Source organism: Exophiala mesophila (assembly GCF_000836275.1).
Source record: "Exophiala mesophila strain CBS 40295 unplaced genomic scaffold supercont1.1, whole genome shotgun sequence".
NCBI classification, from domain to species: domain Eukaryota; kingdom Fungi; phylum Ascomycota; class Eurotiomycetes; order Chaetothyriales; family Herpotrichiellaceae; genus Exophiala; species Exophiala mesophila.
Window position 1 is genome coordinate 3407038 of NW_015622504.1, and position 23423 is coordinate 3430460.

At 50.8% G+C, this 23423-nt stretch overlaps 9 protein-coding genes across 9 annotated transcripts; 6 read left to right on the plus strand and 3 right to left on the minus strand.

Moving 5' to 3' along the window:
* Positions 1 to 198: 198 nt before the first annotated feature.
* PV10_01090 (uncharacterized protein) lies at positions 199 to 1960 on the minus strand (the record flags this gene model as incomplete). Its single annotated transcript, XM_016365253.1, has 2 exons — positions 199 to 1687; positions 1760 to 1960. 2 exons carry the CDS (start codon positions 1958 to 1960, stop codon positions 242 to 244), a joined length of 1647 nt encoding a protein of 548 aa, XP_016228902.1. The 3' UTR covers positions 199 to 241.
* Positions 1961 to 2130: 170 nt separating this feature from the next.
* Positions 2131 to 3168, plus strand: PV10_01091 (uncharacterized protein). The gene has a single exon (XM_016365254.1). It carries the CDS (start codon positions 2280 to 2282, stop codon positions 2871 to 2873), a length of 594 nt encoding a protein of 197 aa, XP_016228903.1. The 5' UTR covers positions 2131 to 2279; the 3' UTR covers positions 2874 to 3168.
* Positions 2862 to 3756, minus strand: PV10_01092 (uncharacterized protein). The gene is made up of 4 exons (XM_016365255.1): positions 3674 to 3756; positions 3573 to 3608; positions 3344 to 3459; positions 2862 to 3282 (listed from the first exon to the last, which is right to left on the minus strand). Exons 1-4 carry the CDS (start codon positions 3687 to 3689, stop codon positions 3229 to 3231), a joined length of 222 nt encoding a protein of 73 aa, XP_016228904.1. The 5' UTR covers positions 3690 to 3756; the 3' UTR covers positions 2862 to 3228.
* A 412-nt stretch (positions 3757 to 4168) lies between these two features.
* Positions 4169 to 5096, plus strand: PV10_01093 (uncharacterized protein). The gene has a single exon (XM_016365256.1). The coding sequence runs from the start codon at positions 4319 to 4321 to the stop codon at positions 4817 to 4819; it is 501 nt and encodes a 166-aa protein (XP_016228905.1). The 5' UTR covers positions 4169 to 4318; the 3' UTR covers positions 4820 to 5096.
* A 286-nt stretch (positions 5097 to 5382) lies between these two features.
* PV10_01094 (uncharacterized protein) lies at positions 5383 to 7016 on the plus strand. The gene is made up of 3 exons (XM_016365257.1): positions 5383 to 5843; positions 5929 to 6305; positions 6362 to 7016. The coding sequence occupies exons 1-3, from the start codon at positions 5791 to 5793 to the stop codon at positions 6709 to 6711; spliced, it is 780 nt and encodes a 259-aa protein (XP_016228906.1). The 5' UTR covers positions 5383 to 5790; the 3' UTR covers positions 6712 to 7016.
* Positions 7017 to 8661: 1645 nt separating this feature from the next.
* PV10_01095 (uncharacterized protein) lies at positions 8662 to 13522 on the plus strand. The gene is made up of 4 exons (XM_016365258.1): positions 8662 to 9987; positions 10039 to 10164; positions 10214 to 10282; positions 10335 to 13522. The coding sequence occupies exons 1-4, from the start codon at positions 8871 to 8873 to the stop codon at positions 11612 to 11614; spliced, it is 2592 nt and encodes an 863-aa protein (XP_016228907.1). The 5' UTR covers positions 8662 to 8870; the 3' UTR covers positions 11615 to 13522.
* A 3915-nt stretch (positions 13523 to 17437) lies between these two features.
* PV10_01096 (uncharacterized protein) lies at positions 17438 to 19936 on the minus strand (the record flags this gene model as incomplete). Its single annotated transcript, XM_016365259.1, has 1 exon — positions 17438 to 19936. The coding sequence occupies one exon, from the start codon at positions 19934 to 19936 to the stop codon at positions 17438 to 17440; it is 2499 nt and encodes an 832-aa protein (XP_016228908.1).
* A 234-nt stretch (positions 19937 to 20170) lies between these two features.
* Positions 20171 to 21987, plus strand: PV10_01097 (uncharacterized protein). The gene has a single exon (XM_016365260.1). It carries the CDS (start codon positions 20280 to 20282, stop codon positions 21801 to 21803), a length of 1524 nt encoding a protein of 507 aa, XP_016228909.1. The 5' UTR covers positions 20171 to 20279; the 3' UTR covers positions 21804 to 21987.
* A 358-nt stretch (positions 21988 to 22345) lies between these two features.
* Positions 22346 to 23278, plus strand: PV10_01098 (uncharacterized protein; the record flags this gene model as incomplete). The annotated part of the gene is made up of 1 exon (XM_016365261.1): positions 22346 to 23278. One exon carries the CDS (start codon positions 22346 to 22348, stop codon positions 23276 to 23278), a length of 933 nt encoding a protein of 310 aa, XP_016228910.1.
* Positions 23279 to 23423: the final 145 nt, after the last annotated feature.

The following is a 23423-nucleotide window of genomic DNA, read 5'->3' on the forward strand; positions in this document are numbered from 1 at the left end:
GTGGCCTTGTGAAATGAGCCCGCGGAAGGGTTTATAATCACGTGATATGTGATTTATCGCTGTCGTGCTTTCCGATTGGAGTTGAAAGATGGGCTTGGCGTGGGTGATTGGAGAAGCACGAGGAGGAAGGGGCGATGGAGAGCCTTCCACTCTTGTATATCATATGAATATCAAAGGAAGGAACCTGCATGTTCTTGTGCCGAGGATTGCATCAAATTTTTCATAGTCAAGTCGCGCTCTACTACTCATCAAAGCCTTCCCAGCTATCCTCATCATGAATTGAGATTGAAGCAGACTCAGGATCCGGAGCATTCATGGTGGGAGCCACCTCTTCTTCACGAACGAAGCAACAGACGAAGAAACCCATGGTACCTTCTTCACCTTCTGGATGACATCGTATGCAGGCTTTTCGATCAGCCTCGCTGAGCCTTGATAACATCTCTAAAGACTTGGGACCTTCAATTGCAACTTGCGTCGTCAGCTCCACCCCTCTGTGTTTCCATGATCTTAGTCCTTCGACCTGCTCCTCTCTTCTTAACAGACGCCATCCCTTTGCATTCGCTGAAGAAAGTATTCTCGCCACCACGAGCTCATTTTCCTCGATGTGGATAGAGCATGTCGAATAAGTGACTCGCACGGCGGCTGGGAAGGACAATGCGTGTTCAACAATCCTGGTCTGTAGGGAAGATAGCTTCTGCAATCTGACAGGGTCATGAGATGTGTCGCGGACTTCCTCCACAGGCGCAGCGTCTTTTGTTTCTGCCGGAACGACGGGCACGTCTTCCTGAAGGTTGCCTCGCTTTCGTTTCTTAGGTTTGGATGTAGGAGAAGCAAGTTGTGATACCTTGGCTTTCTCGACTTTCCCCGCCGTAGGTAGTGTCAGAGAAGGGATATCCTCCCTTCCCACAATGCCACTTCCAGAGCAACTGGGGTCAAGCAAGAGATGTGTGACGTCGCTAAACCGGGAGTCGTTCGGGTTGAGGGCGAGAAAATCCTGCTTCGCTAGCACCGTCACCCTTTCGGCACCCGATTTTTTCATCATGTCTTGTAGAATTCTCGACCTCCTTCCGTCCCTTTCACATGCGAAAACCTTGATGTCATGTCTGCCATTTTCAAGGCATATGGCGGCGAGGTGTGAAGTCTTGTTGCCTGGGGCGGCACATCCGTCTATGCAGTGCCCCATATCTTGCTGATCATCATGCTCACCCGATAACAAGTATGCTGGAAAGCAGGAGGCTTTGTCTTGAAGGATGATAGATCCTTCGACATAGGCACGCGTTCCGGTAAGATTAGTGTCGGGTGGAATGGCCAGCAGATTTGGAATATTTGGATCGATGGTCAGTACCCTGGCCGAGCTTGGGCTTGCGATGACTTCGGCAATGGAAGCATCTGTGCGATAGTCCTTGAACGTTGTAGAGAGCTCATGGTCGAGACTTGATTTTAAAGTATTGATGCGAACCCAACGAGGTTGCGACCGAAAGGCGGGAGGTTTTTGCGAGGAAAGGAGTGTCTTGAGTTCCTCAACCGTCGCACATCTCCTCCGCAGACGTGCCTTTGTAAGTTCCGCTTGAAGTCTTGCCTTGTGTCGCTCTATGGCTTGACGGAGATGGTGGGTAGATGAAGCGGCGATGCCGCCCTTGGAGAAAAGGTGGTCGTGGGTAAGAAGGAGGCATAGGATGGGAGTTAACTAAATAAGCGGCCGCAAGACCTTGGTCAGTGAGCAGTGTCGTGGGATGGATCTGTAATCGGGTTCGCTTACCTTGGGTTCCAGGGCAAGGATCCCTGCATTGTTGATCACTTCTGATAGGAAGGTGTCGTATTTGGCCGTCTCTGAGATCAAGGCGTATAGATGAGCGGGTTTTGATTGAAGCCCCAGGGATCCATCGTAGACCCGAGATTTCAGAGAACCAACTTGCAAATCCGTGCCCAACACCGTGGCGGCGTCATAGTAGAGCGCCATGAGAAAAGAAGAAAAGTTGTCGCAAGGCATGGATGATGTCTTGAAAATGATGGGAGCAGCCAATCATACAATTTCATGCTCAGCCTTGCAGCCATCCAATCACAAGAGACAAGGCCATGTCCACATCTTTCACTTTCTCTATATTGCCATGTCTGATCACAGGACGTTGACAACTGGTTCGGTATTTACCTAGAATCAAAACATATACGAGACAGACATCCCTCTTGGTGTCCTCATGTTGCCAAAACTTTATCGGTGAGCTCACCAATTGTAATCTTACAATCGTCAATTGGCTTCGGCAATCGACCGGTCTAGCAACATGAAGCCGGACGAGGTGAAGATACTCATGATTCCCCCGCCGGGACCTTCAATTGCTCCCAAAGGGTTCCCCGCGGATCCATTTCCACAAGCTGGCCCAAAGGTCTTTCTCGACGCCATGCATGTCCGGGTCAAGGTATTCTGCGATGAGCAGAAATGTCCGGTGGAGGAAGAATTGGACGACGATGATGCTAGATCATGGCATTTTGTGGCTTACGGAGCAGATGGGGGAGATCAAGAGGTACCTCTGTCCGTGATCAGAATTGTGCCGTTCCCTCATGCACCCCATCCAAATGGCTACGAGGACCCGGAAGAGGAACCATATTTCAAGCTAGGACGAGTGGCGACAATGGCCAGTGCACGGGGTAAAGGACTGAGTCGAAAGTTGACCGAGGAAGCATGCCGATGGCTTGCTGAAAGGCATCATGATCTACCCGGCGGCTGGAATGGTCTACTACTTGCGCATGCCCAAGTTGACGTGGAACCTATGTACCGGAAACTTGGCTTTGTCACAGACCCCAACCTCGGCCGATGGGATGAAGTGGGCATTGAGCATCTGGGAATGTGGAAGAGGATAGAACTGGGAAAATCGTGAAGGAATATATAAGAGGAAGGGGAAAGTCTTTCTTGAGTTGCCAAACTCCTGGCGGGTTTGACACGCCTCGTTATGAGACAACTGCAAGTATCGACCTGAGTCGTCTTGACACGGTGATTTACGTGATTGAAGTGGCTTTTGTCCAGCCTTTGCGAGCTTTCCGATGATGTGAGACGTCTTTGCTGAGTGGATATCTGGTGCTAGATGGCCCAAAATCCATGCACGGCGGTCAGGATAGAAAAGGTCTGTTGCAAAGGGTGGTTCTTTCGTCTCTGATTTTTCATTGAGGTTGCCCATATGTACATTTTCAATCACCAGTTCGTCTAGAACCCTGAAACGCCGGTAGTGTATAAGTCTACCATTCCCGGATGGTGTCTCCCTTCAACTTGCCGCGCATGTCATATTTGCCCTGTTCATGGTTAGATGACACGCCTGGGTGTTGTAGCGGGATGTGGTGATGGGTTCCTCACATCTGTTTTGGCGAACAGGTAGCCCACCGCAGTTGGTACCACGATGGCATACATGAACGAAATCCATGCTGTGCGGGGTGTCCACTTGAAATACTTGTACCGATCCTTGTTTAACGCTGTAATAATATGCTATTAGTCCAGGCTCTGCGCGACGAGGAGGCTTCAGGTATGGTCAAAGGCGCGCGGAGGAGGGCAAGCATTGTGTCGTAGGAGAAAGAAGTGTACATACTGTTGTACTTTTCGTAGGCAGGATCGAGACGAAGGGCTGCAAGATAGTAGAGTCAGTACACATGCTTTTTGAATCTATGGGATCAATTTTGGGAAGCGTACGGGAAGGTCCTGCCATGGCTGGTGCAGGCGTGCAGCGTGTGTTTGTGGTTGTGGTAGTGGAAGCTCAACAATAGCTTGCGTCGACGACGAGGTTGACGTTCAATCTGATCGACCATTCTGCACTAATAAGTGCAATGTTTGGCCGCATGGTGGTTCACGTGATTCTTGGCAATACGGTGGAGTTACATCTCGCTTTGCGCTGTGTTCAACCGCAATAGATCCTCGGAGCTCCAATAACATTTGGTTGGTCTTGGACTATTTACAACGATATATGATACTTGAAGCACTTATCTACCTGTTCCATTGAATTACAAGTGCAATAATTGCGATAACGCACTCTGACATACGGACCCCAAGAACATTGGCTGGCCTGTTGATAGTGTTATTGCCTTTCCACACGGCTCAAACCTTGTCGAAGAGAGGCTTTTGGCGTCTAGACAACACTGGTAGAAAGCTCAGAACCCCAAGGGACCCATTTATCCTCCTCTCGCTGGAATTGAAGCTCCCATCTTCAATCATTGCATATCCTGTGAAATCGAATGTAGCTTCGTGCAACAATACACGCCGTTCTCAACATCGTTTTCAATTGTTGCTTTCTTGTGGATCTGCTCTGGACTTCCACCATCTTAGCCCTCGATCAGCAGCATGGACAATCCTACCATAATTCGCACGACCCAGGCCTTGGGTCTGACCACGGCCCTGGTCAGCTCTGGCATCAGCTTCTGTGCTGCTGGCCTTTGTTTCCCTCCCATTCTGCCGCTACCGATATCTGAATCCAGCCGTATACTAGCAAGTCTCTTTTACTCGGGCGGCAAGCTAGTGGTCCCGCTCACCATTACCTCAGCGGTGTGTAACGGAGTCGCAGGATACCTGGTACCACAAGCGTGGAGGGAGTACACGGTCGCCGCGATTCTGGCACTTTCGATCCCAATTTACACTAGGGTGTGGATGATGCCGGGGATTAACAAACTGCTGAGGGTCAGTCAAATGGATGGAAGTGCGATTCAGGGAGTCCGGCGTGAACATGTGTTGCAACTGCTGCAAGAGTGGGCTTCGCAGACGTATATCAGAGGTGCACTCGCTCTCGGGGCTGGCTTGTTGGGGGTTTGGGTTCTGGCGAGAACGCAGGTTGTTCAAGAAGCATGAGTTATGGGACCATGATTTCTGGTCCGTCGGCTGGACGAGCGTGAGCTGAGTCAGGCATCATGATTGAGTAGACTCTCCACTTCTGATCTCATCAATACTAGCTGCGCTGGCATAATCAGATGATGTTGCAGACCTGGCCTGAAGGAGGACAACTAGTGTGGTTTCAACTGTCATTAAAGGCTGAGGGGCCATCATCACTATCTTTAAGAGCTGAGGGTGGGGGAGGGGAGCTTTCTGGCCCTAAGTAGGTACTTGGAGCATTTGGGGTTGCCTTCTAGGCTGTTTCAATGGTTAAACACCTTACATTGATGCTTAAACCAGGCATGGGGCCATACTTAAGATGGTCACCTAGTCAGTGCCTAAGGTACCTTACTCGTAGGTCCCTTGCATCGGTCATTGGCTGCATCATGGGGCAAGTACTTCTAGCCTCGGACAGCGCTACATAGAAGCTTTCAGGAGGAAGCTAGCGACGAGGCTTGGTCTTGATTCTTGGTCACGAGTCATCGAATCCAGCTAAGATGCCCGTTATCCTCAATCTCCTCTGCACCCACCCACCTTTGGCTCGCATATCCAGCGATAGCGATCTGATTCTCCTTGTTACATGCTGTTTGCACTCCCCAGAGCCTCATTCCATCCAGTAACATTCCCCGAGATCCGATTCTCGAGTTCAAATCACACATCGTTTCTTCCTCTTATATATTGTCATACTCGCCTGCGAGACGTGCCTGTCTTAGGTATATTGATTACACTGATGCCTCACATAGTTCGTTGAGCGAAACTGGACCTTCTTAGACAGGCAGAAAGGGTTACAGTACTGGCTCTGCCAACGCTGCCAGTTACCCTAGAGGCAAATCGACGGTCTTTTGTCAGAAATTCTCGACGAAAGGCAGGCCCCCAGCTGCTACCTCGCTACTCTCGCTCGACTATCCCTCCGAGACAGACTCAGGGGCCAAGACTCCATTCTTGCTATCATGGCATCCGGGAAGGATAGTGCGGACACTAAGCCCAAGATTGTCCTACACTGGTGAGTGGGTTGAGGGCCCTCAGGCTCAAAGGCCCCCAGGCTCCCCCGTGAACAGGTGTTGATCTATAGCTTTTCACACGAATAGGCTGGAAGTGTCTCGTTCTCACCGGATTTTATGGCTTCTCGAAGAGATCGGGATCCCCTATGAATTGAAACTGTACAAAAGAACTGCAGCAGGTCTTGCTCCCCCTGAGCTGAAACAAGTCCACCCTCTCGGCAAATCACCCGTGGTGACGATTCTGCCCCATGGTGCCACTGAGCCCATCGTGTTGGCAGAGTCTGCCGCCATCGCCGAGTATCTATGTGATTATTACGGCAAGTGGTTGACGCCTCCAAGATATGTGGATGGTAAGGAAGGACAGATTGGCGGCGAATCAGAATCCTGGATCAGGTTTCGAATGCTCATGAATTATGCCGAGGGGAGCTTGATGCCGATAATGCTTCTAGCATTGGTCGTGCAAAGTAAGTTCTCGATCAGGCCAATGTATGCTCCTTGGACTTGTTCCTGACCAGAGTAGAAATCAGGAACGCATCGGTTCCGTTCTTCATCAAGCCAATCACTAATGGAGTTGCCAACAAAATCGACAGCGGCTTCGTCACGCCCAGTTTAATTACGCACTACGACTTCCTGGAACAGCAACTGAAAACCTCTCCGGGTAACGGTGAATTCTTCTGTGGCAAGGATCTGACAGCAGCAGATATGATGTTGTCGTTTCCCCTCGAAGCCGGACAAACGAGGTCGGGTATGAGCCCAGAAAACTACCCGTTGATATGGGCATGGGTGGAACGCATTCATCAACAAGATGCCTACAAGAGAGCTACCAAGAAGATCGTGGACATTGACCGCTCCTTCACCACGGGCTTCTAGCTGCCATTGGTTCAGTCGATTTTGTCGACATTTCCACCATTCAAAGCATGGCAAGATGCTGACCGGATGATCGACTTGCGTTGTGGAAGATCTGAAGTTACGACTGGCCTTCCTTGGGGTCTGGGAGGCAACCACAACAGTGAGGGGATCGGGAATGAGGGCCAATCTCACATGCTCTACCACCTCTTTACCAATAGATCAATGTTAGCAACCACTTTTGGGGGCCAGCTGATTCCAGCTCGCTTGTCTGCTTATGTAGTCCATAGCTACGCCATCGACGTTCGTAAGGCCCATTCCAGCAGTTCTCCTTTGTGTTTTTCTTGAAAAAGGGATAAATACCGGATTCGTGACTGGTATCTAGGGTCCTGCAGGTGAACTCGTTTCTTGATAGACACCTCTATTGACACCATCGGCTCTGCAAGGACTTGGGACACGGCCGAGTAGCTGCATATCACCTACCCCAGGATTGGCTCGGTTGAGATTGAGTAGCGGAGAGACAGCGGGACAAGTCGAAGCCACCCACCTGACGTTGGTCTCGGAACCGACCTGGACTAAGTCATCGAACCAAGACAAGACGACCGTTATTCATTGTAGGCTGCGAGAGGACGATCTGTCCAGCTTGTCGTGGCCCTGGCTCGCTCAAATCCGCGGCGCCACCGACATCGTTCCAGAACATTGCTGAACCGCTATCGAGACAGCCCTATGGTTGTCGTCTGAGCTGTCATTGGCGGCCTCTGCCATCGCAACAGGTCCCAACGGCTGATGCCGCCTACCATCGTATGTCGTCAACCTCATCTCATCTCACTCTGGTTCGTGCCGTTTCAGGTACGAGGCGATATCAACCCTTGGCTCAGGCACGTCATTGATCCACTTGAGGTCGATCAAACGTGTATCATCGTTGAATATGACCTACTCCGTGGGAGCCAGACACAACCTAATCTCAGACTCTGTCTAGGACGGGAATCTTGTCAGATTGACTCTGACGGATCGATCAAGCGCAGGCCGCGTTGGGACGAGGTTACCGCTAGTCAACAACGCCCAAGGCGCTCCAAGGCGTAGTCCACGAGTTCGCGTGCTTTAGGCAAGAAACCGACAAGGCAGGTGCGAGGCGGTTGCGAAGCTACCTGAAGCACGCGTTCCTACCCCAGGTAAAATAAAGTGTTGGCAACAATACTATTCCGGCAGGTACGTACCCATTACCTGTGCCTGCCAGTTCTATGACAGCCAGTGACCCCCTCCCCTCCAAAATTTCCCAAATTCCCCATTCCCCAATCCCCCCAATCTCTTCCCTCCAAATCATAATCATCACCAATCTCATCACTCTCATTGTCCTCCTTATTGTCCCCCCTTTCCCGCCTACCACTGCCGTCCTCGAGACTGACTTCGACCGGCGCCGACTCTAAACTTGAACTTGTTGGTAATCGACATGCGTCACAAGACTCATCTCTTGAACTTGTCAGGCCACCATGACCAATGGGCTCTTCCTCCCGCCATGACTCAGGGCTTACTCATCGCACAGTTGGGCCAAGAGCCGTCGGATCCTCAACCATCGGCACCTTGTATCGCTACAGTTCGTAGGCAAAGCCTCGACCAGCTCACCGGTATGGCTCCGAGGCTCTGAGGACCCACGGGCACTGACCAAAGCCCAACAGATGACTTGCTGCTGACTCCGACTCGTACCCTCCAGCCAACAGTCCAGAGCCTAATAATTCCACCCACGCACCCAGGCCCGCAACCAAAATCCCACGAAAACGAAAGGGTGTGACAAAGGTATCGGCCCACACCGATCCCTCGCTGGTGGCATAGTAGCCTTTGGCTTAATGCTCCTCTCCCGTCTGCCGGTCAAAGGGTGGACCTGGCCGCATTACACTTGACTTGTGGCGGCTGCGATTCGAGAGGCTGCCGCGTAACAAAGACCCCAGAAGTAACTCAGGGCTATCAGCCCGGGCACGGATTATTGCTCCATCCTCGCTCGACACGCTATCTGTCTGCGTGGTACAGTCACTACTCCGTACTGTCCACTGACAGTTGGCACACCGTGGTCGGCACACCGTGGTCGGCAGACCCTGTTTAGACCTCACAGCACAAGTCCAACAGGCTCACCCAGCTCTCGTTTTGAGTAATGTCGGACCCACAGCTCCTTTCAGAGTTTGAAAGCAATGTTACCTATTGGGGTATGTCTGACACCGAGCCCAAGTCCCCAGCCATCCCCATTTTCTCAGCGCAACCTCGACACCAAAGCTCCAACTCCAACACCAGTGCTCACGTACATGCTCCTGGCCCTGTGGCCCACCCAGCTTCCCGTCCTAGAGCTACTAATCACCAAAGAGGCGCCGAAAGTCCCCACGTCCATCACCTATCCTCCCTGCGTCATCTCTTACCCTGATGCCCAGACTGCTGACACCGCTAATCCCTCCCCGGACACGCGACCTTCACTGCTCCTCGGGAGCCCAAAGAATCCCGCCACCACTGCTCGTACCATAGACTCTCAGCAATTTTTAGTCCATTCTCCTACTACTGTAGCCCATGGCACCGGCTATAACCTAGTTACCCCAAGCTTTGGCGCTCAGCCGTTGAATACCTCGTCTAGACCGCACCTCTATACCCCGAAATCCCCATTATATGTCCCTACTGGAGAGTTGGTCAACGAAAACATCCAGATTCTCCTCGATATCGACACTCCTCCCACGCGTCGCTTCACTGACACCTTGTCGACATCTCCCACCAACCCAACGTCATCGCCAAAATCCCTGGCCGGCTCGGCCCCTGCTAGTGATGGTAATGCTAATGTTTCGGTGAACAAGTTTGCTCAGCCTTTGCACCCGAGATCTGCCTTGAAACGCAAGGCCGAGTCTATAGTGTCACCGCCTAGCGAGGCCTCAGTTAACCAACCATCTCTCCAACTTGGTACCTTGTCTGGTTCCGAGTTCGACTCTATCAACTCAAATCCTCGTTCCGTAACCTTTGAGCGGATGTCAGGCATCGGCCCTACCTCGCCTGACGAAGGATCAAACTCTTCAGAACTCCCTAGCACTTCTCGGGCTCACCAGAATACTGGCCCTTCAGGAGGCACCAGGAGAGTCCGTCAGCCGTCAGGTTCCACGCCACGTCAAGCCCAACCCCTTCCCGCCGCCTCGTCACAAGCCTCTGCCAGAGGCAGAGGCACCAGGACCTCGTCAGGCCATCCTCCGTCGATTCTTCCCCCAGAAAAGGTATTTCCCATCCAGATAGGCTCCGATTTATTCAGGTTGTCGGGTGCATCTATTTCATCCGATGGTAAGGCCCGAATTTGACTCTACTGCAACGCTTTGCGCTGACCTCGACTAGCTCCTTCGTACTTTACGCAATTCTTTGAGGAGCAGATCAGACAAAATGAGGAATCTGGTGGCGTGAGAACACTGTACATTGATCGAGATCCTGCTACCTTTCGTGATGTTGCACGTCACCTTCAAGGTGGGTTGCGTCCATGCATTCATTGACGCATCATTGACTCGCCTTCAAGGATACTATGTGAAGCCATTGGATGGCAGCCACTTTGTCAAGCTCTTTGCCGACGCTCAGTTCTACAGCTGTAAGGTTCGGCTCATCTTCTGGCCTTTGTTTCATGCTGACGGTTGCTGCAGTGCCACGCCTCATCGACCAGTTGTTCGAGTCAGAGATCTTCATTCAAATTGGAGAAAAACATTTTCAAATACCCAAAGACATCTTTTCAGAGCCGGGAAATTCCCCCAACTTTTTCTCTCTGGGCTTTGCCGTCTTCTTCTCAACACCTGGCGAGGTCTTCCCGGGGCTCGATCGCCGAGGCCTTCTCAGACCCCCATCAATCACTCCACCATATGTACCGGGACGGTCTGCTGAGATCTTTGCAGAGCTCCTCCATCTGCTAAGGGGCTACCCTCTACACATCAAGAATGATTCACACCGAGCAGAATTGCTACGCGACTGCCGTTACTTCCATCTCCGTGGCTTGGAGCAGAAGATCATTGCTCACGAGATCACTTTCAATGTGTTGAGGCAAAGGTCTGAAATTTGCCTCCGCCTCGAAGACGTCAAGCCTTCGGGCGTGTCCGTCACGAACGACGACGTGATCCAAGGTGACAAGCCCAATAACAGCGGCTGGGTGTATTATGCGAGACCATTCGTAGACGATACATCGTACGAGATGGTGCTCCAAGTGGGAGGTGAGAATACGGTACTCGACTTGACTGATATGAGAGCGGACTTTCACAACCTGACAAAGGCACGGATCTCGTCTCTGTTTCAGGTGGTGGCTAACAAGATGAATCTTCCCACTAACGCACCGCTGGGCTTACTGATGCTCTCAGGGGGACGCTCATCCCAGTCTGCCAGTCCTGGCCACACCCCCCTAAGTGAAGATCGTGTCAAAGTACGGTTCGAAGAAGCCACGGAGATCACGCTCGACGGCGAATCATACGAGGTGGAATGGGAAAGTCCGCTTGGCCAATGCATGTTGAACGGTCCTTCGGTGAACCCAAGTGAATCCGAATCCGAATCGGATGTGATGAGTGAAGATACTGGCGCCAGAGCTACGCGGGCCCAAGTGGTCACTCATCAAAGACGGCCTCAGACTCGCCAAGGACCAGCAGGCCCCTCGACCCAGTCGACAGCATCATCTTCGACCACATCACGAGCAAGTTTACCTGTACCGCCTATTCAGACGAGTCGATTGTCATCGGCGCCATCGACCAAGAAAAGGAAGAGGCAAAGCAGCCAGAGTGATCTAGGCGAGTGGACCATACGCACGGGTCAGTGGCGGCTTCGAGTGCAACCCAACACGCAAGACCCCATACGTGGTGGTTACGAAATCATCTTCGTGGGGGTCAAGATCGATGCTTATTCGAGCGAAAGAGCTAGAAATGCGCGAAGGCCTTTTCTCAGCTGATCGCCCAACGATACTGATATCGGTAACACAACCATTCGTCTCCCTGCATTGGGCATTGCTTGGAAATGGTGACGCGTTGAAAGCCCTGCATGCTGGGAAGCGCTGTCTTTTGCTCGCGCAGACGGCACATAACCGGCCTAGTGATCCATGAGGATTGGATACAGAACTAAAGGAGTTGGAGTGCCCACTAGATGTACGGACAACGAATCGGGAAAAAGCGTTACCCATCAATGAGCCGATAAATAAGCGATCGCACTGCGTGTTTGCCACCAATGGACTGCCCATTGCTAGGCTCCATGGCTGCGCATCATCAGTGCTCTTCCCATGTCAGGCATTACACATGATTTCCAGTTTCTCGAGCCACTACTGGTTGTTGCACGGGGATGACAACCAAGGAAATTGCCCTCTCACTCCACTGTGTCCGGACACAAGATCCCCTGACCCCAGACTTATGTTGCACGTGGGGCTGGCTTCGGGGTTAGAGTACCGAGATTGACTCTCGAGCACAAGCAAATAGTTAGTCGATTGCATTCTGAGACTTGCGGCGAAAGCAACGACCTATTGCAAATCCGAACGGACAGTGGAAGACTCATTGCGCACTCCAGGGCAATGGATCCTGCAACCACCCGCTATCTGGGCGAATGACACACCTGTGCGCGTTGAATTTCGCAACGGTCGAAAAGACCATCTTTAGCAACACGCCGAAGCTGTACCATTCCATGCGCTTACCATACTTTTTCCCTCTCATCTTCACAGTCAAAAGAACATTGTCTTTGCTACTCATTTCTTGGCGCAATCCGAGTCTTTTGGAGTATTGCATTGGAAGCAAGCGCTGGTCCTCTCTCTTGAATTTGTGGTGGCCGGCTAATTTTACGTGATTGCCCGTCCAGCCCAGTCGACCGGTCTTTTTTCCTTCTTTCAGTCCTATCACCGCATTGGGTCAGGCGAACACCCAAAAATGGAGGGCAGTGGACCAAGGCAAATGGTGACGCGAAAGATTGATCACCTTTGTATCTAGGGGGAAGGGGCGAGGTGACGTCGTTCCCTTGAGTGTTGTTTCTAGCCTAGGGAAGAAAAGGTTTTGGCCTGTGATGAGGTGGCACCGTGGCAGCAAAGCCCAGGGACTTGTGTCACGGTGATAGGCCCACAGCCGGACCGCATTGTCTGGAAGGGGGAAGTGTCGTCCGGAAAGAATAGGCCAGAACGACAACCAAAAAGCAAACGAACTACAGGGTCGTCGGCACCAGCATTTGAAGCCGCCGATAGGACAGGCTTGCGCCTGTCGATTAAGCAGCCACAGTGTTACACCGCGAATAGGCCTATACATGAATTACAGAGTCACAAATGCTGCTGGAATGGCAATAAGTGTGCACGTATTAACACGCAAAGAGCATGCGTGCCGCAACTGGGAGAATTATCCCGAATGGCCACCACCAATACAGGGCTGGTTCATAGTGAAATGGAGGAACTCCTCGGCGCCACAACGGCATCATCATGATAAGCGGTGTGGGGAGAGAGTCTAAGGCTGGCTGGGTTTGGTTGGCACGCCGAGATCTGGTCCAACGTCTAGTTCAAGATGGCAATTCACGAATGGGCGACTAGAAGTTTGACAGAAAGCCAATGCTACTGCGACGTGATAGGCAAAGACAGTAAAGACACTTTGGAAAACAGGAACAGGAAAATGAGCCAGAGGCTCTCGCTGGATGAACAGATTACCTTTTTGGTCAAACAAGTGGCGGGGTGGGTCAGGTCAGCAGCGATTGGATGACGTGGGAAAACAACAAAGACATCGGGTTGTTTCCAATGTTGGTTTGGCTTATCATAAACGAAGATTGGAAGGGTTCCTCGCATATTCCACCACACCGACGTCGTCACTCGTCAGGGGTGACGGTGTAGAGTGAATGAGGCTTCGTGGCTGTCACAGTTTGTGGCGTCAATCAGGCTCTTTTTGAATCAATTCAGCAGCAACTCACGAGAGACAGTCTGTGTTGGAGAACTGAACTCGGTAGAGACCATAACTTGTACAAGTACTCTACTTATGTACTTCCAATTGAGTCGACCCTCGCTCAAGTCATGTAATTTGCCTCGTTCAGTCTTGATCTGGTATCATTCATCCCTTTGGTTATGAGATTCCAAATCGAGAACCAGTGTGATGATGCCGTTGTTGTTTCATCTACACGAAGGTCTGTCGATGTCAGGATGTTTCTTTCCATGAATTTTATATTTTTTACTTCTAGAGCTGTACCCAATTGTAAAGGGACCGGGGAAGAGATACATACTGTAAGTAAGCTCGAGGCTGAGGTACACAACATGGTCAAACAACGCCAAAATGCCAGCCTTATTCCAAGTCGTCAATCTCAACATACACATACCAATGTCAGTGTCAGTCAGTCAAGTAAGTTATAGTAATCGTGACCCGAACTCAGAAAGAGGGTCATTTTCACCATTTGATTTGATGATCATAACAACCTGAGAAAGGAGATTTTGGCGACATTGGCTTGTTTGAGTAGTGGCTTTGTATCAAAACCTAATCGGTGGCATCATTGAGGTTGCCGTCATGAGTACCTAAAACCTAAGATTGGCACTCAGCCAACCTCGAGTCATATTTGGTATGTGCTTTGGGAGTTTTACTCATACACCAAGGGGGGGAGCTGTACTCCATAGTTGGGGCTCTTGCAGCTCCAAACCACCATAGAAACCATAGAGTAGCCATTAACATTTGCAGCTCCAGGCGACACGCATGAGAACTAAGAGCAAGCGAGGATCCATGATGCAGAAGGAAGACATGGTATGGTATGGGTTGGGTATGGTGGTGGTGGAGCTTCCCGGGGGGGGGGGCCAGGACCAGGGCGCGCAATGCGCATAGCCATGGCCATGGCGATACCAATTGTGGATTTTCTTGTGGCGGTGGGCACGGCCAACGGCCAACGGTGTGTTGCGTTGAATTGTCTGCCGACCCATACATACACTTATCACTGTACTCCGTAAGTACTCGTTATACTCGCCTCCACCACCCGGCGCCTCCCCGGTTGAAACCACGTTCAACGCCGAGATGCAAGAGACACATGGGGGTTACCCTTACAATGGAACCCAAGCTGGGTGCAACGACAACTTGTCTTCCACCTTGGGAAACTCAAAGATATCCCAATATGGGAAATCAAATCATTGTCGTTATGCCTACTCCCCCCCAAAACTTAATACCATCATTTTCAGTCACCCGACCCTCTTCGGATGTGGTCGGATTCTGGAAGCGGAGCAATTGACTCATTGGTCAGCGCTGACTACACCTGTGCTGAGAATGCTGAGGTGGGAAGCAGAAAGCTTGAATGTCCAGCATCCACATCCACATCCACATCCACATTGGAATTTCTGTCGATGGTCCGGACGAGAGAGTACTCCGTAAGAGGGGGAATGTGGGTGGGGCCATGTTCCACGCTGATGGGATATGCGTACAACCCCGTATAGAGTGGAGTCGGTGCATTTGGGACTGGCACTACGAGTATGGTCTGGTGGTTTGGTTTACTCTATTTGCTTCTTTGTGATGGGGTTTTGCCGTAGTCTCCCGACCGAGACAATCAAGACATCAGGCTGGGTCGACGACCAGTCGGATTGGCTATTGATTTACATACTTTTGATGAAATCGCGATTGAATTGGCAACTTCCTATCACACCTTGGTGGGCCTTGAATAGACTCCTTACACCGATTCTAGATCGTATTTAAATCTGCATATGTCGTAGCTTCTCGGTCAAATTATGTCATTATTCTCTTGGGAGACTTTTCTTCTTCTTGTTCGAGATGCCTCCTGCTTATGGTCAGTATCCTCAGTTCAGGGGCGTCAGCTTGACTCAAAGAGCTTGCCTGACCTGACGATGACTGATCGGGTGGCTCGTGCATTCATGCTGGACCTTGCCTTTGTTCGTGTATCGTGGAGTGAGGGTGTTCAAGTTTTGTACCCATGATTTCTATTAGATTGGACCATATGCCAGGACGTAAGTACGTGTGTACAAAATGTACTGGGTCTTCCTTGCAAAACCCAACCAGGATACATCACATATTTCCGGGGTAGGCAATAAACTCTCGACTCTTCCCCCGCGGTTGTGGATTGAGCATGGGTGCATGTATCTGCCCCGGGATTGGAAAAAGATGAATGAATTTTGCGACGGTAGAGTGGATAGTCACCATAGTCCTTTGGAAATGGGGGGATCCACAGGTGATCGGTCATCCAATCTGAGACACTAAACCACCGATTGGACGAGGTAAATCTTTCACCCTCGTTGATTTAAAGGGTTGTGAGATGGTAACAGAAATTCGTCTTTCTCAGAAACTACTCGTCTTCTGGAGTGCTTTACGAGCCCTCCAAGGCCGATCTGGTCAAACAAGGATTTCTTCCACCTCGTCTATCGAATGGATCAAGGAACAACAAGAAACCAAGACGCCATTGGTAATGTCACTGGAAGAGTAGATCCCAAGTATGTATTGCTTCGTATTATTGAAAATGTAGACTCCACTGAGCCTTTTACGAGGCCGAGTGCTTACCGATGATCGATCGGTGGTAACAAGCCGACAGATCGGTGCAGCTTTCACAGCTTATAGAGAAGTAGTCCTTGTGATCACCAACACATTCCCTGAACACTGTGGGCCCATCATTTTGAGTAGATGCAGACCCATTTATGGATTCTTTTCTGACCCAGCATCAAGTTAGGGTGACGAAACTTCGGACCATGCAAAGTGTCCGGTGGCTCCGAGCCTGTGACCAGGCCCACCTCCTTCAACAAAAAGCGCACGCAGATACCAGGCACCTGGTTAATGGATTCAAAATCAGCTCCAAAGCTTTCCGTGACCTCGAGCGAGTCCCACTTAGCTCTCTCCCCGGAGTTTAGGGGCATGAGACATCTCTTGACAATTCTCTGGGTTGCTCGACCCGACCTCAACTTCAGGGGTGATCCTGTGGTGAACATACTCAGTCTGTGAGCCGAACAAAGGAACTGCTTTGGTTTGCTTTTGCCCACGGTGTTCTCGGTCACCGATGTATGAAGCTATAATTTCTGGGCGATCCTTGCAACGTGGAATTGAGACGCCACTCCTATGAGATCTACTAGACAAGGCCATATCGGGGATGGGAGCGTCATGACGAAGATATTGATAATCAGCCGATTTGGCGTTTCTGCACCACGGATTGGCCAGAGGTGTCTTTCACTCGCATTGCACAATGTCTTGATCGCGAGACAGCAGCAGCTAAAACGCAGCGAAACTGGCGGTCAATCGTGTAGCTGATCCGTCCTCCAAGTCGCTTCCGTGGAAAATTCATCTTTTTGACTCATTCGTCCCATAGCTTCCAATTATAGTCGACCATTCCTGCAACTTTGGATGACAGGTGCAGTCGAAGACCTCTGGCGTCTCTCACCAATTGTCACTCGTGATAGTATGAGACCTGATTATGCCCGTCTGCATGGGCAAAAGCGGAGCTGCTTATCGCAGATGACTGCTGATGCAGTGCTTCACCTGGTCGGCAGCCACCTCTTGTCCTAAAGAAAAAGATTGACGTGATTGATGAACACACAGATGCACTTCAATTGGGTGTTTCGAAGCTGGAAGTACGCCTTCACCCACTGAGTTTTGTCATGTACTTTGATTACTTTTCATCATCACCCTTGGCCGGTTTATACAATGTCAAGCCCTGATGTTGGTGTATCCACATTATCGATTCTTCATTTTCAGTAACAGATCGTAAGCTACATGTTTATACCCGTGGGTGAGATGCAAAACTCTGAGCCGAGGAAGAGTGATCTTGCAACCTGTTACGTGGAGATCGAGGGTAAGCGTCAGGAGCCACGGGCCTCTGTGCCTAGCTGCTCAAGGGCTTTCTCATAATGTTGACGTAAGCTTTCATCCTCCACCTTCACATTGACCCGTTTGATGTTGGATTGTCGGTCAATGGACTGTGTGTTGGAATCTAAGCCTTTGAGAGCAGTAGCTTTGTCGCCTTTTCCACCTATCTCACGCCAGAACCAAGCAGCCTCACGGTGCTCCAGCAGAGACCATGCATAGCCTCCTTGACCAGCTCGCGCGGTGCGCCCAGCCCGATGAATGTAAGTGAGTGCACTATTGGGTATATCGTAGGACACCACATGCTCCAAGCCAGGAACATCCAGGCCGCGAGAAGCCCGATCGGTCGCGATGAGAATGGAGATCTTGGAACTGCGGAACGCGGATAGTGCTTGACGCGAAGAAGCTGACGAGGTTGTACTTCGAGTCAAAGTTGATAGCTGGTTCGAAAGTGATGGCCTCACCAGGGATAGAAGTCTTGCAAGCCGTGTTGCTGAAGCTGTTGACCTGGCAAAAATCAGGGTACGTGGCTGACGGCTCATTCTTTGAGACGAGTTTGTCTCAGACTGGACACTGGAGCGGGACTGGGATTTATTCTGCATCTTGTGCGCAGGCGGGGATGAACTTTCAGTAGTCGACGTATCTTCTTCGTCTGAGGAGGTGTCGTCGCTTGAGTCAGTAACACTATCTGAGGCATCAGAGGAAGAGTCGGTTTCGGTCTCTGATTCAGACTCAGACCCTGAGCTCGAACCATGCGAAGCTCTACCATTTGGTGTTTGGGAATCGTTTGAAACAACGGGGATTCTCGAGATTCGATCGAGGAGGGCCAACAGGTAAAGTGGCTTTTCAGATCCATCTGGAACTGGGACCACAATTTCTTCCAAGGAAGCAGGAAGGTGGAAGGCGATACTCTGATCGACTTTGTCCTCTGCGACCCTTGTGAGTGATGTACTCAGCCCCTCAGCTTGAGAATGTCCTGAATCCACACCTCCTAAAATAACCAACTTTGGCGCATGTAGACCGATGGCATTGAGCTTGGATATGTCTCTAGTCATTGTGGCGGACAACAAGATCTTTGTGACTTTTCGGGGCGGGAGAGACATACTCATTTTGGTAAGGAGGTCATCCCGAGTTTTGCTCGCAGCTCGAGATCTTAATGCTGGAGCAACCACTTCGATCCATTCCTGGTAGCTCTCATTGAGCAGGCGATCTGCTTCGTCTACAACGAGCCATTCCACATGCTCGAGGGAGAAGCCCGGGGTGGACCGGAGGTGATCGACAAGTCGTCCTGGAGTGGTGATCAGAATATCCACCTTGGACCGGTGCTGGACGATGAAGCCCAAGTCCTCAAGAAGATCAATGCGTCGAGTACTTTCTGCTAGCTTCTCTAGAGAAAATGAATGCCAGTCAACGAGACTGCTTTGCTGTTCCCGGAAAAGAGAAGGGTTGTATATTCTTTTCTCTTCCACCAACATGTCTTGTTCTTCTTTGAGTGATTTACTACCCACGGCCGTGGCAATCTTTAGTGAGGTACCGGCAGCACACATCTCACAAAGCTCGCGGACTTGCTTGACGAGTTCACGAGTGGGAACCACAATGACGGCCCTCAGCTTCGTGCAAGCCAAATCTTGCAGGCTTGCGACCAGTGGGAGAACGTAGGCAAGGGTTTTGCCTGATCCGGTTGCGGCCGATACACAGACATCACCAGGGTATCTATTGGGACCAGGAAGGAGTAAGGGTAGCATTGCGGTTTGAATGGGGAAGGCGTCACGGAAGCCATTCTTTGACAGATTTTGCAAAATTGTGCCGGAAAGACCCAACGACTCAAAATCTTTCTTTTCTTGGGGAGAAGGTCGCAAGGCATGCTCCTGCCATTGTGGAAGAACTGAATAGCTTGGTTTTTCGGGGAGAATGTCTGGTTGGTCAGGCTGAGGGATGGGTTCTAGGCCGTGTAGCTGAGGAGGTGGGGATGTGTCTGAAGAATCCTGTGGCCCTTTAGGAGTTCGTTCTGATGCTCGTGCCTTTTCAAACTTGGACAAGATTGAGGCATGCCGTTTGTCTTGTTCGTCTGGTTCATCTCCCCCATCACTGGCCTGTTCCCGGACAATGGAGGAGGATTTTGTTTTTTGCTTCTTTGGCTTTCTAGTCTTCAGGTCTGGTGTTGACTCCTTGACCCCTTCCGGCGCAGATGCGTTTGTGTCTAGATTTTGCGGGACACTTGCAGAGCCCCCTTGTCGCGGCGTCTGGGTAACTCGATATTTGTTCAAGATGCTTCTGACAGGAGGAGGCTGAGGACTCCGGGGGTCTGTATCTAGAGGTGGATGTTCATCATCGACAATAGTGCCGTCGTCTTCTGCGACATCAACCCGCGGTTTCTTGTGTTTTCTTCCTTGCTGAGGTTGATCATCTCGCTTGCGTTTCTCTTGTGGAGACTGAGGACGGGGGGCAGCTTTTTTGGAGGCAGTAGGTACGTAGCGAGTATAAAACTGAGACATGTGGAATTGCTAACTGAAAGTGCATCGGGCACGACAACGAGGAATTTGACAAGAATGATGAGAGTCGCAAGATGTGGAAATGATGGAGGAACCAAAAAAGTTGAAGGGATTTGGCCGGTAGAATTCATTGAGAGACTCACCGCCTAATTGCTCACCGCCTTCAATAGTCTTGGGCGGAGCAAGAGTGCCACATGACGCCAAGTTCCTTTGCGACTTCAAGAAACCAGACGGTCCCTTCAGTCGCAATCTCCTATCGACAATCACAGGCCTCAACTTATGGTACGCGCTCAAAGGCCTTGGTCTCTGCCATGAGGGCCGCCGTACGTCCACGGTATCCAGCGAGATGGCTTACAATATTGCCATGGTCTGCGACTTCTTCTTCCCACAGCCTGGAGGAGTCGAAAGTCACATTTATCAACTCTCAACAAAGCTAATCGATCGTGGGCACAAGGTGGTAGTCATCACGCATGCGTACAAAGAGCGGACTGGAGTGCGATATCTCACCAACGGACTTAAAGTCTACCACGTTCCATTTCTGGTCATTTTCCGGGAGTCAACCTTTCCAACAGTCTTCTCCTTCTTCCCCGTCTTTCGCAACATTGTCATTCGGGAGCGGATCGAGATTGTACATGGACATGCAAGTTTGAGCAGCTTTTGCCATGAAGCGATTCTACATGCTCGGACAATGGGCCTGCGGACCGTCTTTACCGACCATTCTCTGTTTGGCTTTGCGGATGCTGGATCTATCTTGACCAACAAGTTGCTCAAGTTCACGCTCAGTGACATTGATCACGCCATTTGTGTCAGTCATACTTGCAAGGAGAACACCGTACTTCGAGCTTCACTGGACCCTTTGATGGTATCAGTTATTCCCAATGCGGTGGTGGCGGAGAATTTCCAACCTCTATCTTATACTCCTCAGACATATAATGCGGATTACAGTGCCGGATACGCTCGACCCCGGCCCTTGCCTCAAAGGGTTGGGCCTGACGACACCATCTATATCGTGGTGATATCCCGGCTGTTTTACAACAAAGGAACCGATCTCTTAATTGCGGCGATACCGAGAATTCTAGCCGCGCATCCGAATGTGCGCTTTATCATCGCCGGGTCAGGGCCCAAGGCCATAGACCTGGAACAAATGCTCGAGAGACGGATGTTGCAAGACAAAGTTGAGCTGCTTGGCCCAGTGCGGCATGAAGAAGTGCGAGACGTCATGGTCAGGGGCCATATTTACCTACATCCAAGTTTGACCGAGGCATTTGGCACTGTCATTGTGGAGGCTGCAAGCTGCGGACTTTATGTGGTCTGTACGCGAGTGGGCGGCATTCCTGAAGTCCTTCCGGCACACATGACAACTTTTGCCAAACCAGAAGAAGACGATCTGGTCCTGGCAACTGGAAAAGCCATCGCTGCTCTTCGGTCGGGCAGAGTCAAGACGGAACGTTTTCACGACCAGGTCAAGATGATGTATTCGTGGACAGATGTGGCCCAACGAACAGAACGAGTATATGATGGGATAACGGGGGCGATCAGCGAGCAAGAGTTCTATGGTCAGGTCGGTAGTGCCAGCTGGAGTGCAGCTCGAGGCCGATCGGGGGTGCAGAGCCACGCCTTGATCGACCGATTGAAAAGGTACTATGGTTGTGGAATTTGGGCGGGCAAGCTGTTTTGTCTGTGTGTCATTATCGACTTTCTCATCTTTCTCTTCCTGGAGATTTGGGCACCAAGAGCGAGTATCGACATCGCGAAGAGCTGGCCACGCAAACCATTCATCAATGACAAGAACAAGCCAGTGGAAAATAGATGGACTCGGAGGAGAGGCACTGACCTTATGGATCGTCGCAATGGTAGCCTTGTCATGTGACTGAGTTGACCAGGAGTCTAGATGGTTGGTTTGCAGATGGTATGGGGAATCGACCATGTCCATGATGTTGGAGTTGTCTGCCTTTGAGACAATAGCATGTCTCCAAAGTGAAGCAATTATATACGAAGAGTGGCTCTGATCGCCATGTTAATGTAGGAATATCATGCTGTGTTGTGTTGTCGCGTTTCTAAGTGAAGTTCAGATATAGATATTTGATATTTGATAATGTGGCAGGAGCGAGTGGACTGACAATGCGGAGGGCAGGTGTGGTTGATTTTAAACCTTGGGTTAGGTACTTAGTGCCTAGACTTAGTGCCCCTCGGCCTAGACTTAGTGCTAGACTTAGTGCCTAGACTTACGGAGTAGTGCCTGGGTATATAGCGACCTTCAAATGAATCCTTGAGCTCCCCCTTTCAAGAGACGATATTGGTATTATCTTCTTGATATTATATCATATCTTTCAGCGTCGTGTCCTGGAAGCATTCAAATCTGAGGCTCAACCGTCTGGTGGAAGTGTCGTATTCACCTCAGAATAGACAGCCATGTCGTGGCCAGAGCTACCTGCTCGTGCAGGGTATCTTGCTCTGAGGAACGGACGCCACCGCAATGCACTGTCCCTGGCGGTGCTGAGGAATCTTCGAGATCAGCTTCATGCTTATAACACGTCACCTGCCGATGGACAAGTACGGATTCTTCCCCCATTTAAGCCAAAGATCCTGGAAGAGCTCAAAGTTGCAGAACGAGATCGTGGATCTGCTGCAAGCGACAAGTACGGGTGGCTTGTGGACTCGCAGAAATGGAAAGAGCATCGACATGGACTCCCTAACGTTGTGGTTCTACGGAGCGAGGGACCGGTCTTTTCATCTGGGCATGACCTTAAGGAATTACGGACCCTCAGCCACGACGAGGTCAAGGAGACATTCGCTCTTTGCGCCGAAGTCATGTCATTGATTAGAAGATCACCGGCGCCTGTTGTCGGCGTCATTCAGGGTCTAGCCACTGCAGCAGGAGCACAGTTGGCCTTGACCACGGATTTGCCGGTGACTTGTGCATCGACCCAGTTTCGACTCCCCGGTGCATCAATAGGGCTTCCATGCACATCACCCGCTACGGCAGTTTCCAGAAGACTGGGAGGAGCATTTACATATCGAATGCTAGCACTAGCAGAACTACACCGGGCAGATCAATTGCCCGGTGGAGCGGTCGAATTGGTGTCGGACGAAGCTAGCCTGGAGAAAAGAGTGGCAGAGATAGTGTCTCAGCTGGCAAGCAATTCCGCCGGTCAGCCTCAGGCATTAGGGAAATGGGCCTACTGGACTCAATTGGGTCTCAATGGTCGGGAATCCGGTGGCGACGGATACGAAGATGCTGTCTCGTGGGCAGGGAACGTCATGGCGTTGCATGCAAAAGCTGACGATGCAAAAGAAGGGATCTCGTCGTTTTTTGAGAAGAGACCTCCTTCATGGAAGACATGATTTGATGGGAGCTTCAAGCAAGTAAAATTAAAATCTAAGATGAGATCTAGAGCCGTCCTCACCGTCTCTTCTGATTCTCGAACCACCAACGACACATATTGATATCACGTGAGTGTTGATGACCCCTCATTCGATATTCCAGGCC